This window comes from Tetrahymena thermophila, assembly GCF_000189635.1.
Source record: "Tetrahymena thermophila SB210 genomic scaffold scf_8254754, whole genome shotgun sequence".
NCBI classification, from domain to species: domain Eukaryota; phylum Ciliophora; class Oligohymenophorea; order Hymenostomatida; family Tetrahymenidae; genus Tetrahymena; species Tetrahymena thermophila.
The window spans coordinates 285,812-303,489 of record NW_002476514.1 but is presented as its reverse complement, the minus strand read 5'-3'; the positions used below and the strand labels follow the sequence as shown (position 1 = coordinate 303,489).

Here is a 17,678-nt window from a genome sequence, read left to right as displayed (position 1 = left end):
AAAATAAAACTTTTACATCAAAATAAAAAAAATTACGGAAACTCTTTTTAATTTAAAATTAACTAACCAAATTATATTATTTTCCTTGCAATATTTTTTCAAGTAGACTATTAGGTAAATATTTTTAATATAGAGTAAAAGAAAATACATTTTACTTGAATAAAATTGTAATGAAAAGTTGTTTATTTCTAAAATACTCTTCTAAGAAGAAATGTATTTGACTTTAAATTTAAATACTTTAAATATGAAAATTTGAATAGCTTTTACAAAATAATTAAATAAAAAATTATTAAACAATTATTAAATCATTTAATCAACTAAAGAAATAGCTTATGTATATTTAAATACTTTAAATTTTATATAATATGAATCTTCATATACTAATAATCCATTTAATTGTATAAGTGTTTTATAAAATAATCCATTTTTTTAATAAAAAATTTTATCTCATAATATATTTGACCCTTGATAAATGAGTATTTATAGTTTATATGGAAAATATTTTTTATAGATTTAATAATATTAATAAGAATATGCATTATTTATTTACTTTTATTGTTTAAAGATATATTAGATTTAATATTTACTATTAATTATTTAATGTGAAATTTGTAATTATGCTTTGAAATACTATATAAAATTAGCCATTTACCTAACTTTGTATAGATCAAATAATATAAAATATTACAACCTAATTTTGAGAAAAATCAAAGTTTTGCAAAAGAGATTATAATTTATTTACAAGTATTAAATATTATTGATTTTTAGTTTTAATGAAACTAACTATTTAAAATTGGCTTTTTATCACATTTATCATGATTTAATTTTGTATTTTTTTTAATAATAAAGCATTTTTAAAAAATGTAATAAAATATTTTTTATGGATAAATTTTTTAAAATAAATTAAATTTATCCCATTCATTATGAGGTTTTTTATTCATAATTTTACTTTTGGATATAAATTCAATATTTAATAAAAATAATGGTAATGTTTATGAAAAGTTAAGTAATAAAAGTATGTAAATATCAATTCTTAATAAATGCTTCAAGAAATTTTGATTTATTAAAAAATTTAGAATTATAAGATAAATATCAAATTTCCTCCTATTTAGGTAATAAGTTGATAAGATCAAAAAATTGAATGAAGATATTTAATTAATTTAATGTTTCATACAAATTTTATATTTCAATGTATTCTAATGATATTTTTGATTGATAAAATAAAAAATATCCTTAATTGATACTTAATTCTTTTATAAAGAAAACTAATAAATATTATGATAAATGGCAGATAAAATATATTAACCTATTTTTAAATTGATATCTTTATTTATTATCAAATTTTTAAGATTTATTTAAATATATTGAAATAATATTTACATTAACCAAATTTGTCTTAAAATTAAATTTTAAGGGAAGAAATAACAGAAATATTAATTTACCAATTTGTATAAAATCCAAATAAATAAAAATTTATTTGAAGTAATATTAAAAAATACAATCTTTCCTTAGTATTATAAACAATCTATCAAGCTACCTTTTTTTGATGATTGTAAATATTATGTAAGATTGAAAACTCAAATGATTTCTCATCTTAACATTATTTATTTTAAATGTAATATATTTTTAAACTTACCTTAAAATATATTTTTTTTAAATGAAATATTTTTTAAAACTTAATAACTTTAAAATATATATTTAACTATTCAACAATTTTTAACATATTATAAAAAAATTAATAAATATTGCAATAGTGTAGAGCAAATATTTTATAAAAACCATAAATTATATCATGCACATCATTTATTATTTTGTTAAGCAAGTATGGATTCTTATTAAATATGTATTAATCGAATTTTTTTAAAATTAATTTTAAGGAAAGGAATAACGGAAATTCGTTAATCCATTTTTTTAATAAGTCGATTACGAGTTTGATGAAAATTTTTGATTAAGATTTAATCAGATATAAATTAATAATTAATGGATTCTATCACACTTTCAATTAATTAATTTATTATATCAAGCGGGTAATGATTTGATACATAATCTTAATAAAATTAAGATTTTTGAGGTGTAATTTATTGCATTTATTTTATTATTCATTAATAGATAGGATTTTTTCTATTTTTAACTAGCAATAATCTTTTGAAAATAAAATATATTCATCAATTTAGATTGTTTTATAGAACAAAAACAAATTTAAATGTTTTAGCTTTTTTAGTTTCATCGTAAGCATATTTCTTAATGAAATGAGGCGAAAAACGAATTTTATTAGATATTCTTTGAAGCTTTTGCTCATTTTTCAGCTTTTATTCCAAAAAAATAAAGAGATAAATAAGAATCGATTATAATATTGAAAATTGTAAGTAAAAAAATATATCTACTAATAAATATTGATAAATAATTAGTTAAAATTTTTTAAAATTATTCAAAGCTAGCTTTAAATGATATAAGTAAATTGAATTTTAATTTTAAATTGCTAAAATATTTTTTTTGTTGAAAAAATTATTACATTTATTTTCAAAATTTGTTATTATAAATTTCTATTGATTTTCATTTAGATATTTTCTCCTTTTCATTTATGCAAGCTTACTTTGATTTAAAATTCTGATTAATTCTAAATTAAAGAGAAATATATATGAAAATAGTTAAGTATCATTTTGTGATATATTGATTTTGATAATAATTCAATTTATTGATGATTACTGATGAATTTTGATTTATATTAATTAAATAAATATTTATTTTGATATTAATGAGGATATAAACAGGATAAATTAAATTACGATTATTTAATCATTAATCAAATTGAATAAAGATTAATGTTGCTTAACTTAGATTTTTTATTAAGCCACATTATCTAATACTTTTTCTCATGTTAAAAGAAATTCTATATACAATAAAATGCAAATTTTTAATAAGAATTTTTTAACTGTAATAAAAATCAAAATACAAAAATTAATTTGCAAGATAAATAAGGGTTTATATGTAAACAGTAATAAAAATAAATTGATGCAGTTTATAAGTCAATAAATAAAGATTAAATTTAATTCTAAATGACTTAATTAAAAGCAAACTCATTTATCCATTAGCAGTTTTTTTAAATTTCGAATTTTGTAAATAAAGAAAGAAATTTTTATATTTAAAGTTATTTTAATCAATCAAAATGTTTAATACGAAATTGGTAGCTAATTTTACAAACAAATTATAATTAAGTTAGACTAATTTCATTTTAAGGTAAATATTTTTTTTAATTAAAGTAAATTAAAATTTTAATTAAAAATCTTTAAAAAAACACCCTAGATTTATTATTCGAATAATTAACTGATTGCATATATCAGAAAAAATATTTTTTTAACAAACTAGCTAGCTAGTATAAAACGTTAAAATTATTTAGTTGTATTCCTCAAAAGAAAATAAATACTAGTAAATTATTTTATTAAATAATAATTTTATATTATTCTAGGTAAAATATTTTGTTTTTCTATAAATAACTTCAGCTTTTTAAATAATAAGTAGTATGAAGCAAATAAAAGTTGAGGCAATTTTATATTTATAACTTTATTTTTAAAATTAATTTTGCTTTGTATCAATTATTTATAAATTTGAGTAATAAACCCTTCAAATAAATATAAATAATTAATTATGAAATAAAACAAAATTAAGTAGAATAATTACTAATAAAATGCTTTAACCAAAAGAAGACGAGATAATAATTATGAAAAATATACTCTATTTAGCTGAGAAAGACAAAAAATCCATTCAAAGTGAAAGAAACCTACTAAATAAATGGTTCTAAGATTCTATAAAAAGTTATATTTTGGAATCAATTACATATCCTCTGATCTCTGAACATCTTAAAATATACTCATCCGCAGGAATCAAAGCATTTATCCATGAAAAAACAGACAAAAATAAACCAAAGTATATGGGAATCATTGAATAATATTTTATCCAGATCAAAAAGTACAACTAAAGTGATATTTTTCTAAAAAAACTTCATTAAATTCTGTTGAATCCTATTGATATTACAAAATTAAAAGAAGAATAAAACTATAAAATTTTAAAAACTGTCAGAAAGCAATTTGTATGTTTTTTAATCCTAAGGTACTTTGAAGTATATGGAATACTAGAAATTCCCTCATTTTATGAATTGTGGAACATCTGCTTCCCTTAAGAAATTCAAATTAAAAAAAAGCTATCAAAATTTGACAAATATGTTAAAAATAAGTAGTAAATCTAGATCGATGATTAATTGGATTTAAATAATTCCTTTTAAAATTCGTCTAGTTTTATAAATAGCAGCGTTTCTCTAAATTTTACCATCTAAACAAATATCTAAAATGAATAAGAAATTCATTCTACTTTTTTGTCTTAAAAAATAAAAGGCTTAGATTAATCAAATATTTAATTATCTGAGGATAATTAGACGAGCTATGAATATATTTTCTGTTCTTAGAAGTAACCAATTAATAACCAGATATTTGAAGAGGACAGCTATTAATAGGAATCCATGAGTCATTTTCTAAAATTTCATAATAACAATTATATTACATACTAAGAAGAGTAATGCCTCTCTCACTAAAATAATTACGAAGAAAACTATTAAGAAGTATATGAAAATATTTACGAATGAATTTTTTTGAAATTATTATTCAAAAATTATTTATCTCCTAAAAAAAAAAATTAATATAAAAATTATTACAAAAAAAAATCAAATCAAAAAAAATAACTAAAGTTAGAATACCTATTATTAAAATATTTTCTCTGACATTAATTCCAACTTAATTTATTATTTTAAGAAAATGAAATACCTTTTATAGCAATAAATAACAAAATTAATTATTTAAATAACTTTTAATTGTATATCTCTACTCCATAAATATGTAAACTAAATCAAATTGTAATTTAACTTATCAAATTTAATATTATTTCTTTTAGATTAATTATGAAAAAGGTTTTATTTAGTTAGACATTGAGTTTTTTTCCTAATACTTAGCCTTCTTGTTCACTTGAAATCTCGCTTTCTCGAAAGTTTCGATACTAGTTATAAAATGGTATTCCCAATATTATGATAAATACAAATAGACCTCAATAAATAATTGTTACTTTTCTAAATATTAATTATGCAAGAAATTATTTAAATTAAACGAGAGAGTAAACTAGTAAAAAATGAATTGAAATATGTATACAAATCTTATTTTTAATATGAGTTTAACTGTAATCCTTTTTCTTTTAAACATTATTAAAATCTATTAACTATGATAAATAATTCTTTTTAAACATGAGTCCACATTAATATTTAGCATGTATTAATATATTTATTTATTTATACTTGATTTATTTCCACAATAAATTTGTAGATAATTAAATTTTTTTGTTTAATTCTATATCATAAAATATTAGTATTAAAAGGGTATTTATTATCTTACTTTCTTAATTTTAATTCAATTAAATTATAAATACATTATTTGTTAGCAGATAGATCTTAACAAGTAACTATCTTGAAACCAGAAATCGTCGAATCTAATATTTTAGAATCATTAGAATGCTATAAGAAGTAAGACAATATTTAAATGATGTACTTTTGATTAATTTATTGCATATAAAATATGACAAATTTATATTTTAAAATAAATAAATTGCAAAGAAACATAGAAATAAATTATTTTTTTGGGTATATAAAAGCCATGATAAAAATTAATATTTTTAACAGTAAATTAAATGCAAATTATTCACTTATAAGCATTCTTTTTGATATTATAGCTAATATTGGAATTACCAAAATTAATTTAAATGTTAAATATTTTTTAACATAATATCCCCATACTTTTTGGAAAGAAAGCATTTCTCATATGTGAAAAATCTTATAAAATAGTTATTAGTCATACATTTTATAGTAAAAAAAGAACTTAATGATGAATTGCAACAAATATTTTATAGTTATTTATTAAAAATTAATTCATTAAATTTACTCAGTTCATTAACAACCTTTACTTTTATATATTTTTTAAATTCACTAAAATGATCAAAATAATTATTTTTTTATTTAAATTGAGCTTTTAACTAATACTTCTGAAAATATCTGTTTTATCTACTTTTAGTTTCCTCTCTTAAGTGTACGAGACTATTAATATTATTTAGAGGAAAAAAATTTTATTAATACAGACGCTTGAAACAAACATAAATGTTAAATTATTCAGTTCTTATTTTTGCCATAAATCATTTTAATCTGCAATTAATTTTAAATATCATAATATAGATATATAAATATTATGTTGTTTGTGGTAAATAGTAAGCAATTTTATCACAGAAACATAGTTAATTATCTTAAAATAATAAATAGATTTTTCATTAAATATTTACCTGTATTTAAACTAGCCTAATTTGCCTTAAAATTAATTTTAAGGAGAGAAGTAATGTTTCTTTTTTTGTCTGTTTCATCATAAAAAATAAAAAAAAATGTATTAATGATTGGGAATTTTATTTTAAATTGAATTATTCTATTTTTGCAAACGGGTGGGTAATTAATTATCTTGCCTCCAATATTATTTAAATAAAATTAAGTTTTAGATATCTTAAGAAAATCTAATTACATACATTTACACCATAATTTATCAATATGATTTTTTGTATTATTTATTTAGTAAACAATAAGTTTTTTAAATTGTATAATACTGTAAGATAGATCTGCTCTCATTAATCAAGACTCTCATAATTATTTAAAGCGAGTATAAATTTATGAGAGAGAAATACATTAATTGATAAGAGTCTAAAATATATTAATAAACTTTTCAATTTAATTAACAAGAAAAGTATTCCATAATTTTTCTTTAAGAAATATCTATCATAAGCATATGTTTATCTAATTCAATTCAATAAAAAGAAACAATTTATTTTAGATATTATTTTTATTCAAGGTTTCTTTTGCAAAATTCGCAAATTTAATTAATCTAAAAAAGAGAAGAACAATTGATAAAATTATAAATAAGTAAGTAAATTTATATGTTAGAAAGTATAAAATAATGCAAATAATTACAAAAGAATATGTAATAAATTAATACTTTTTTACATTAATTTTATTAATTCTGAACTTTTTATAAGAATATGAAAAGTAAGTTATAATTTAAGATAAATTTTTATATGTATTCTATTTTTTAAATGTTTATTGAGAGTTAAAAAAAACTTTTTATCTTTTTTATATCAAGCGAGATAGATTATCAGTTTATCAATCGATTTATTTTTTAGTTTGATATTAATTTATTTAATAATAAACGCATATATGAGCATTTATTTTAAATAATATCAATCGAACTGTATAGTTAAGATTTGAAAATTTAATTAATGCTTAATAAAAGAATTTAATAAATAAATAAAGAGATTAATTGTAATTTTTTTATTTTTTTATAACTATTTAGTTTATTATAATTTCTGATAACCTTTTTTTTTACATTTATTTAATTATTTTTATGAGGCTATAAACACACTCAGAAATAATTAATATATTAATAATCATTACAGATAACATTATTTAATGATTTACTTGGATTTTATCAAGAGTATTTTTACATCTGTTTTTAAATTATAAAAAATTTTTAAAAGATAAGGAATATTAAGTAAATTAAATAAATTGCCTTTTGATTATTTATTTCCTTTTCTAAATAATCATTTACACATGTAACAATTATCAATTTAAGTTTATATAGGAATTTTTACTCTTGAGACCTATATATATTCTTTTTCATTAACTTTAGCCTTTTAATTTTAATAATTATCTTGAGTTAGGACAAATTTGAGTTATGAATCTGAATTAATTAATTATATTTAATAGGTGTATTTAACTGTAATAATCATAATCTACAATAAATATAAGTGCTCATATGTGAAAATTATTTCAATTTCTTTGTTAACTATCTCACCCTTTAAATTGTTTTCATTTCAATTAATGCTGATTAAATTTCTAAAGAATTCATTAGGTCTATTAAGTGATTCTTTTAACATCAAATTCATGAATGATGAATGGATAAACAAAGTAATTTTAATATAAAAAAATATTTAATCAAAACAATTGATTTAAAATTTGTGTGGAATTCATAAACAAGAATGTATTTGATAAGATTTTTTTAGCTGCAATACCTTAATTAAAAATAACTAAATAGTCTTTAATCATCAGTACTCCCTTATTTCTTCCTTTTCTGAAAAATTTTTACAAAGTACATAGTTAGTTGACTATTAATTTATTAAGTTAATTATCTATTTAGTTAGTTAGTTATCTTGCTAGCAAACTAACATAAAATATGCTTAATAGATAAATCAAAAGAATAACTAAATTATTTTAATTAATAGGCTTTATACTTATTAAAAAACACTTTGTTACATTAAATTACTTAAGAATGGAAACAGATTGAAAGTAAGTTAAATTGAACTTGATTAGTTTGTAATATTTTTTCAAATAGTCTAATGAAACCCTCAATCAAATATAAATAAATAAATTAAAAAAATTTAACTATAAAAACAATAATAATAACTATCAACGAGAAATGCATTATTCAAATATTTAAGAGGAAATAATAGTGAATAATATACTCTACTTAGCAAAGAAAAATAAAAAATTGATTGAAAGTGAAAGAAATCTACTAAATAAATGGTTCTAAGATTCTATTAAAAGTTATATTTTGGAATCTACTGCATCTACTTTGATATATAAATATCTTAGGTTAAAATCTTCTGCAGATGTCAGAGCTTTCATCCATAAGCATACAGACAAATATAAACCTAAATATATGTCAATAATTGAATAGTATTTTATCTATATCAATTAATGCAACTAAAAAGACCACTTTTTAAAAAATCTTAACAAAATTCTTATGGATCCTGTTGATATTACTCATTTAAATACAAACGAGTAAAATTACATCATTTTAAAAACTGTAAGAAAGCAATTTGTGTGTCTTCTAATCCTAAAGTACTTTGAAATTTTTGGATAGCTAGAAATTCCTTCATTTTATGAATTGTGGAATACCTTCTTTCCATAAGCAATTCAAATTAAAAAAAAACGTTCAAAATTTGACAAATTACATGAAAGAAAAATGCCAGCAAGTGATATTAAAAATCAAGCAGAATTAAATAACTCGCTTTAAAATTCTTCTGACTCTTTTATTAATTAAACTTCTTTTGATTTTTCTACCAACTAAAATCTCTCAAATTAAAAAGAATTACCTTCAGATTTTTCTTCTTCACAAATAAATAACTTTGATTAATAAAATCTACAATAATCTGAAGAAGAATTAACATATTAAAAGGTCCTCTATTCTTAGAAGTAGCCTATTAACAATAAAATATTTGAAGAGGATAGCTACTAATAAGAATCCATGAGTCATTTTCTCGAACTTCATAATAATTATCATAAATTTTAATATATGGAGGACTTGAGTAACTAAAATATATGCTAATAAAACTATTTAGAAAATAATGAATAAATCTGAATATGAATGAATTATTATGAATATATTAATAAAAACCTAATTATTAACTATAAAAAAACAAAAATTAATAAAAAATAATCATCAAAAAATTAATTCAAATAAGATCCTTTTCTAAAATCATCATAAAATTATAAATTTTATTAACTTATTCTTTATCAACACTCATTCCATTAATTTACAAAAATAATAAAAACCTTATTCATTGTAACAAATAATATAATTAAGAAATTTATTAAAAGTTTTTTATATTTATTTATCTATTATATTACAAAGTAAAATAAACAAATTTTAAATTATCTGATCGTAAAACTTTTAATATATTTATTTAACTATAAAATATTTTTGTTTCTCATTATTTAACTTTAAAATATAATTTTAAAAATATGTAAAATAGCTTGGCAATAAAAATCACAACTAAAAAATGAGATATTATATTTTTTGAGGATAATCAAATTAAAATATGTTAGTTTTAATAATTTCAAGGTTCATTTAGCAAGAAGAAACCTTTTTTTTCCATGCCATCTAAAAAAATAAATACCCCCATTCTTTCTAAATTCTCTAGTAATTGTAATTCTATTTACTAATTTACTTGGCTTACTTACCTAATAACGCATTTATATATTGGTTAGTTAATTTTAATTAATTAAAAAATACCAATAATATTAATTGGGAAGAAAGTAAAGAAGACTCAAAAAAAGCTAAATATGCAGAATGCAATAGTTAGTTGTAAGCGTTTTAAATACCTCAAATAACTCTTATTGAAAATTCTCTCAAATACTATTGAGATATCATAAAATTAATTTTAATAATGTTAAATAGTTATTTTATTTTTGATACTAAATTATTTTATATATCAAAAAAGATATATACCCATTTATTAATATTACTATTATTTATAATTTTTATAGATTATTAAAAAAAGATTAAACAAAATTAGTTTTTTATTATTAATAATTAAATCAAATTTATTAATAATTGTATGATTTTCAAGTTATTTCTTCTAAAATTGCTCTAAGTAATTCTTCCTTTTTTAGGCTGATTTTGAATAACTTCTTTTAATTTTTTAGTAATTGCACACAACGCTTGCCATTTTATGAAATAGAAATATTTTAAATTTTAGTTTGGATTTGAATTTAGTTAGTTAGTTAGCATAGATAGAGTTTTTAAGTTTAAGTTTTAAAAATTTATGAAAGTATCTCAACTAATCATTATTAAGATGACAACTAATAAAAATCTTATAGACTTTAAGAGTAATGGAGATAAGAGGAAAGCGTTTTGAATTATAATACAGAATATTCCATTTTTAATTTTTGTACTAAAATATTTAAATATCTAGATGTATATAAATAGAAAAGCGATAAAAAATTATTGTAAAAAAGGAATGACTAAATGTCTAAGATGATATTTTTTACCATCAACGCTTAAATATGATTCCTTCTTTTCAAAAATCCAAATTTATTATTTACAACATCATCACAAAAAATAAATACTTATCTACATAAATTCACATTAATGATAGTCATAGCCATTAATATTGCATTAAATGACTGAAAAAAGTTTTAAATAATATATTTGATATTAAATATTATATGATTGCTAATTTGTTCTATCTTTAAACTAAACTAAACTCTACTTCTCTATCTTATATTTAAGTCAGCTTATATAAAAATAATGTTTGGTATTTTATTTTTATCAATTAAATATTTTATAAAGTTATAGCCTTCTTGCGGTGAACAAATAAAAAGGTAAAAAAAGCAAAAAAAATAGCTTAAAATTACAAAACTCTAGGTTCAAGATATTTAAAGCAAAAATAGACTCATCAAATAAGACATTCATGAATGAAATGATAGATATTGTGTAAAATAAAATAAAAATTATCAATAAAAGGGTATTTTTAAAAGCTAATTAGATAGTATATAGAACTTTCTTAGATATATTGCTTCTCTTTATCATTTATAAATAATTAGATGTTTAAAATTGATGATATGGTTCTAAAATGAGCTTATTTAGCAATTTTAATTTTGTATTATACATTTTTTGGCTCTAAAATATTATGGATTATTTTTTTTTTAATTTGCGAAGCTAGATTATAATTCAAAAATTCAGCTAAAAAGTAGGGTCGAATGTGAGAAGTAACTTTAAAAATAGTGATTAGAAATATAAATTCAGTAGCGCTTGAACATTTATACATCTGAAACTATTCTAAAAACTTTTTTTAGGGAACAACATTCTATTATGATATATGCTGTCTGTATTAACTTTTTAATTAAATAACTTTTTAATTATAAATTTAAAGAATTAAATAATTAATATAAAAAATAAAGTTTTCTTTTCTTTGTTTGTTTGTTTACGAAATTTTGAAAAATTTATCAAATTATTATTGAACTTTAGATATATTTGTTAATGAGATAATTAATATCTTTATCAATTATATTAAAAAGCATAAGTCTTTACTTCCAATCATATTTGAATGTATTTTTTTTTATTAACTTAACAAATTTGCTTTTCCAAAGATACAATTTCATTCTTTTTTCATATTTATGGCAATATGATTTTCGTTTGATAAATCTAAATTATTTTATATTTTTAAGTTTCAAAAATATAATATATTGCTAATCCTGAAATTAAAATATCACCCCAACTAACTGTTTTAGTACAGATGACTATATTTCATTTAGTTTTTATGATTTTAAGCTAATTATACTCTATCTATTTTTTAATTGTTTTTATCATTCTATTTTTAAATATTGAAAAATTTTGAAAAGCACTTAATGTCTTTTCTCAAATATTGAGCTTAAAAAAATTCTTTTTACACATTTTAGAAAATAAACATTTTTTTTCCCATTTCTAATGATTGTTCAGTTTGTTTGTAAGGGTAACAATTTAACAAGTTTTACTGTAGCTTAATAAACTTCAAAAATTATTTGTTGTATTTATTAAATATGAAAGTATGTAATCTAATTAATCAAGATTGACTTTTTCAAAAACAAATATTGGTTTTAGTAGCAATTTATTTCGGTATTACAATTTAAAATTATGTGTTTTGCTCTGTATCTTTATTTATAAATTTTCCTCATAATCAATTTGCTTGGTTTATAAAATTTTACAAATTTATTCATTTTACATTATGAAATTCATTAACAGGTAAGAAATAACCAACGAGTGAGTGATTTCTTTTAATTTATGGAAAAGTAAATAGAAGTAAACGAAAAAGCATTCTCGATCTCATGCAAAATTTTTAAAATAAATTACTTCTAAAATTTAATAAAGACATTAACAACTCATTATTTTTTTCCTTTTTAAAAATTTTGGAAGCAAATATTTCTTTTAACCCAATCATCTTTAATAAATTAAAGATTTTTATTCTATCAAATTTATTTAAATGTATAAAAAGATGATTTTATAAGCAATCTTTTTTATAATATAACTTGGTGTATTTCCATTAATTAATAAATTTGGCTTATTAGTAATGTTTAAATTAATAAAAAATGAACTAATGAAAAGCGCCAAAATATTTCGTAAAGAAAATAAAGTTTTTTGTTTAACAAAAATCATAAAATTATTCAGTTTTTAACAATTTATTTATAATTATTGCCATATTTAACTTTCATATTAATTAAATGACCTTTAGATTTTTTCCCTTTCATGTAAGCTTGATTATTGGTAAAATTTTGATGTGTTATATGAATAAATTTTTGGATTGGCTCAATATAAAAATAAATAAGACTAGCGCATACATGATTATTTACTTCAAATTACATTAATTTTAACATTTTAATTAGAGACTTATAGTTAAACTTGCATTATTATTTATTTTGATTAATTTTGCATAGAGGCTTGAGGTAATTAAAGTTTTTTGATATGTGTTTTAAATAAATTTAACTTTGCTAAGATGGAAGCTATCGAATTTCATATTAATGGTTTAACTATTATATGACTTCGATGCTATTTTTAAATATTAAAGGGAGTTATATTTTCAGATATAGATTCAAATAGAAAAATAAGTTTCTAAAAAAAAGAGTTTTAGTTGAAGTAAAAATTAAGAGAAGATAAATATTAGCTTAGTGTTTTTTAATTATGCTATGCAATTTAAAGGATGTAAATTAAGATCATATGAATTACTTTAATTGATCTTAAAAGGGTAAATAGATAACTTTGTTTTAATGAATATATATATATCTTTTTCTTAATAATACATCTTTAATATTAGATAAGTAATCTAAATAAATAACAAATTTTGAAATTTACATTAAATTTATATAAATTTTAATTCAGAAATTTTATAATCTATTTTGTTTTCTTCTTCAATTTGTAATAATTTCTCATAGTGTAAGCAAATTAAATAGGATATTTATGAAATGGTTGATTATTTAATTTGGTCGATTTTAGAGATAGCTTAACATCAAAATAAGTGTTATATATTTTGTCAATCACATTATCTAAAATTAGTATCAAATAATTAATCAAATAAGTAAAAATGCAGATTTAAGAAAGAAAAATAGAAAACAACAAGGTTCTTAAATAATCAATCATTCTTTTTATTTTGTTTGATTTGATTGTGAAATTTTCAATGTGATTTAATTTCTGTGTATATATTTATTTTTATTCTTTCTTAAAAATTTTAATCAAAGTAACTTTTTTAAATATGATATTCAGGCCTAAATAGCAAAACTATTTTATATTTAGTTTTACAGTTTTATTTGTTTTGTCGGTGAAATAGAAAATATAAAATATCTTTCTTTTTATTTACATATATTTCGTGGTTTTAAGAGCAAGAAAATCTGAAAATATGTAATTATTTAATCAAAATGTATTTCATCAGATATTTATTTACATCAAAGGGGTATGAATTTTTCTGTGTTTTAAGATAAAATCTTTTCGTTTAATCAAATAAATTATTATTACTATTAATAAGTAATAATAAAATGAACATAACGATGGTTGATAAAGAGATTTTTACCTTGAAGAAATGCGTCAGTGTTTAGCCGATCATAAATTATTATTCTATACATTTGATAGTAGATTACTAATTTCTAAATAATTTATGAAATGGAGCAATTTTGAAAATAAGATGGATAGTTATTAAATAATATTAGCACAAGTAGTGCCTCTTTTATAAATTAATTTAGTTTATTTAACATTAAACTAATCATTTGCATATCTAATTAAGTGAAAAATTTGTATTTAAGTTAAATTTACCTCATTAGATTTTGTATTACATATTTTGATATTATAGCTCTTAAAACACATAAACAATTAATTAGATAAAAAGCAACAAAAAATAATCTCAAAAAATTACCAAAGAAATGAGCTAAATTAACTAAGATGAGTTGATTATTATGAAGAACGTTCTCTTTTTGGCTTAATCAAGCAAAAAAAGCTTATAAAGCTAAAGAAATTTACTAAATAAATGGTTTTAAGATTCTATTAAGAGCTATTTTATGGAATCACTTGCATCTTCCCTAATCGCTAATCACCTTAATTTATAATCTACTTAATCAGTTAAAGCATTTATCCACAAATAAATAGACTAAAATAAGCCTAAATATATGGGAATCATTGATTAATATTTTAATTATATCAAAAAATACAACTAATAATACTCTTTTACGACAAAGCTTCAACAAATTCTTTTGGAACCCATAGATATTACTAATTTGAGTGAAGGTCACTCTTAAAATTGTATGAAAAAAGCTAGAAAATAATTTGTATCTATTCTAATCTTAAAGTATTTTAATTTATATGGCCAACAAGAAATGTCATCTTTTTACGATCTTTGGAACATCTGTTTCCCTTAAGTTGTTTAAGAAAAAAAGAAACTTTCTAAATATGATAATTAGAGCAAAAGTAAAAGGTCATAAGCCAATCTTAAATAAAAGCTAGCTGAAAACGAGTCTTTAAAAACTTCTTTAAACCTTTTAAATTGCAGTAGCTCTGTTTCTCATACTAATAGATCAGAAATCACTAGTTTAAAAGTAATCGAAATCCCAAATATTCAGACAATTAGTAAATCAGACTCTTATTAAGAAAGCAAGTAAATACATTTCCAAAGTAACTATAAATATGAGACTAGTTCTTAAAAGTAAATAATTAATAACCATATCTTTGAAGAAGACAGCTATTAAGTAGAATATACTAAGTATTTTGAGCAAAACTGTAATTAATCTACCTTGTAGTATTATTAAGGCTATTTTAACAACTAAGTTAATAATTAGGCAAACCATTTCAATCATGAAGATTAAAAAGTATTCCAAAAAAACTAGTAATAATTTTTCAAAAACTAATAAGAATATTAATTTTATTAATAACATCAATTATATTAAAATGACTACTAATAAAGTTATTATCCTAATCATAATAATAACCACTAACATATTAACCAAATTAATCATAATTGATAAATTATTACCAAAAATCAAAAAATTAATCTATTTCTAATTCTTACTTACTTACTCTAAAAACAAAACTTAATATTTATTAAATATTATATAAAACATAAAATAATTTTGTGTTAAAAATTTTACTTTTATTTATATAACAATTTCAAAAAATTAATTAACTTTATTATTTAAACAATTAATTGATTTATTTACTAACGTTAAAAAATCATTTATAATAAAGCTTATATTTATATATAATATGTTTTGTAGTTGTAAATTATAATAACATTAATAATAGTAAATATTGTAAAATGGACATTTTAAAATTATTTGTTTTATTAGTTAAATATTAAAATTAATTTTCAACATAAATAAATAGAAGGTATTTTCTTTTAAATATTTGAAATTTATTAATAATAATATAAGGATAAATAGCAGATTTTTAATTTTGGGATTAAAGAAACCCAATCAGTCACAGTCAGATTAATTTATATACACTATTAAGCTAATAAAAAAAATACTAATAAAGCTAAAAGCAAATATAAATGATCAAAATAAATATTAAATAGATTAGTTTGTAAAAAGAAGAAACCAGCATTAAAAATATTAAAATAGAAAAGCACACTTTCATAGAGACCTCATCTAATTAGATGATACTAATATGCTGGAAATAAAATTATTTTTTAATTCTAAAAATATATGGTAATGGTTTTTTCTGTGTAATTTAGTGATTGCATAAAATAGCTTAATGACTTTTTAACTAAGTAGTTATTATGTTAATAATGGTAACTTAAATCGACAAATTTGAGTATAAATTTCTCCCTATTAATAAATATATAGATTTACTTTTGTTACTAAATAATTAGCCTGTATTTAGTTAGCAAATTGAGTCAAAAATGTTAAAAATGAGAGCGTACATTTATATTGATGAAAAGTTTTATTTGAATACAAAAACTAAAATAAATAATTGAGTCAAACATCATCTAAAAGGCAAAAAAACTAAAGATAAATACTATCTCAAAATTAATTTTAGTTTTATAGTTAAATACACTATTTTACATTTAATTACAAAAACTAATGCACTCTCTTTATTTAAATACTAAGATAATTGTTAATAATATTTCGAAGTTTAAAACTAATGGTTAAATACAAAAAAGAAATAATATTTTAAATTATTTTTAACATTAATAATATATTAATAACAATTATAGAATACTAGGTTCATATAAAAAGGAATGATGCAGTGACAAAAATGAATTTATAGCTAACAAATTATTTTTTATCATCTAATAATGATTAATTTTATAGATGTACAGAACTCATCATTTTAATAAACACCACAATAACTAGTAAGAAAATGATACAAATTAGTCATCAGTTTTACCAAATAATCAAAAGAAATGAGCAAAATAATCAATTATACTTCATAATTTTCTAACAGTAAAACTTCAAAGCAAGCAATGAAGCTAAAAGATTTATTATCAATAAAAAAAACAAAACTCTAAAAAGTAAAAATAGAAAAAATAAATATATGCTTTCTAAACTATTTACCTTATTTATTCTACATAGCGATCTAGCAAAGCTCTTAAATTTATCTAAATGACTCATCACTCATTTAGATAAAAATTTGGCTATGCTTATTATCTAAGAGAATTTTTATAAAGGAGGTAACAAGGTAATCTTTATTAATAAATGTTATGGTAATCAAACAGTTAGAAATCTAATATTTTAAATAGCTTATAAAGTTAACTAAAATGTTTAAATATGAATTATAATTGTTAAATAAATTCTTATATATTAATATGTTTTATTG

General features: G+C 19.2%; 6 protein-coding genes across 6 annotated transcripts in view; all 6 read left to right on the top strand. All coding sequences in view use genetic code 6, as the record gives it.

Annotated features, from left to right (window-relative positions):
• Window positions 1-159, top strand: part of TTHERM_00609510 (hypothetical protein) — a gene marked incomplete at both ends in the record, with an annotated part of 276 nt that extends 117 nt beyond the window's left edge. The window contains one exon of the mRNA XM_001010592.3: window positions 1-159. This exon is cut by the window's left edge and continues 117 nt beyond it. Within this exon, the coding sequence (XP_001010592.3) occupies window positions 1-159 (159 nt within the window).
• A 3,769-nt stretch (window positions 160-3,928) lies between these two features.
• Window positions 3,929-4,636, top strand: TTHERM_00609500 (hypothetical protein; the record flags this gene model as incomplete). The annotated part of the gene is made up of 1 exon (XM_001010591.2): window positions 3,929-4,636. One exon carries the CDS (start codon window positions 3,929-3,931, stop codon window positions 4,634-4,636), a length of 708 nt encoding a protein of 235 aa, XP_001010591.2.
• Window positions 4,637-8,423: 3,787 nt separating this feature from the next.
• On the top strand, window positions 8,424-9,485 carry TTHERM_00609490 (hypothetical protein; the record flags this gene model as incomplete). Its single annotated transcript, XM_001010590.2, has 1 exon — window positions 8,424-9,485. The coding sequence occupies exon 1, from the start codon at window positions 8,541-8,543 to the stop codon at window positions 9,483-9,485; it is 945 nt and encodes a 314-aa protein (XP_001010590.1). The 5' UTR covers window positions 8,424-8,540.
• A 1,031-nt stretch (window positions 9,486-10,516) lies between these two features.
• TTHERM_000609489 (hypothetical protein) lies at window positions 10,517-10,801 on the top strand. Its single transcript, XM_012796189.1, has one exon. The coding sequence runs from the start codon at window positions 10,579-10,581 to the stop codon at window positions 10,762-10,764; it is 186 nt and encodes a 61-aa protein (XP_012651643.1). The 5' UTR covers window positions 10,517-10,578; the 3' UTR covers window positions 10,765-10,801.
• Window positions 10,802-14,749: 3,948 nt separating this feature from the next.
• Window positions 14,750-15,883, top strand: TTHERM_00609460 (hypothetical protein; the record flags this gene model as incomplete). The annotated part of the gene is made up of 1 exon (XM_001010587.2): window positions 14,750-15,883. The coding sequence occupies exon 1, from the start codon at window positions 14,792-14,794 to the stop codon at window positions 15,881-15,883; it is 1,092 nt and encodes a 363-aa protein (XP_001010587.1). The 5' UTR covers window positions 14,750-14,791.
• A 1,120-nt stretch (window positions 15,884-17,003) lies between these two features.
• TTHERM_000609459 (hypothetical protein) lies at window positions 17,004-17,468 on the top strand (the record flags this gene model as incomplete). The annotated part of the gene is made up of 1 exon (XM_012796188.1): window positions 17,004-17,468. The coding sequence occupies one exon, from the start codon at window positions 17,004-17,006 to the stop codon at window positions 17,466-17,468; it is 465 nt and encodes a 154-aa protein (XP_012651642.1).
• Window positions 17,469-17,678: the final 210 nt, after the last annotated feature.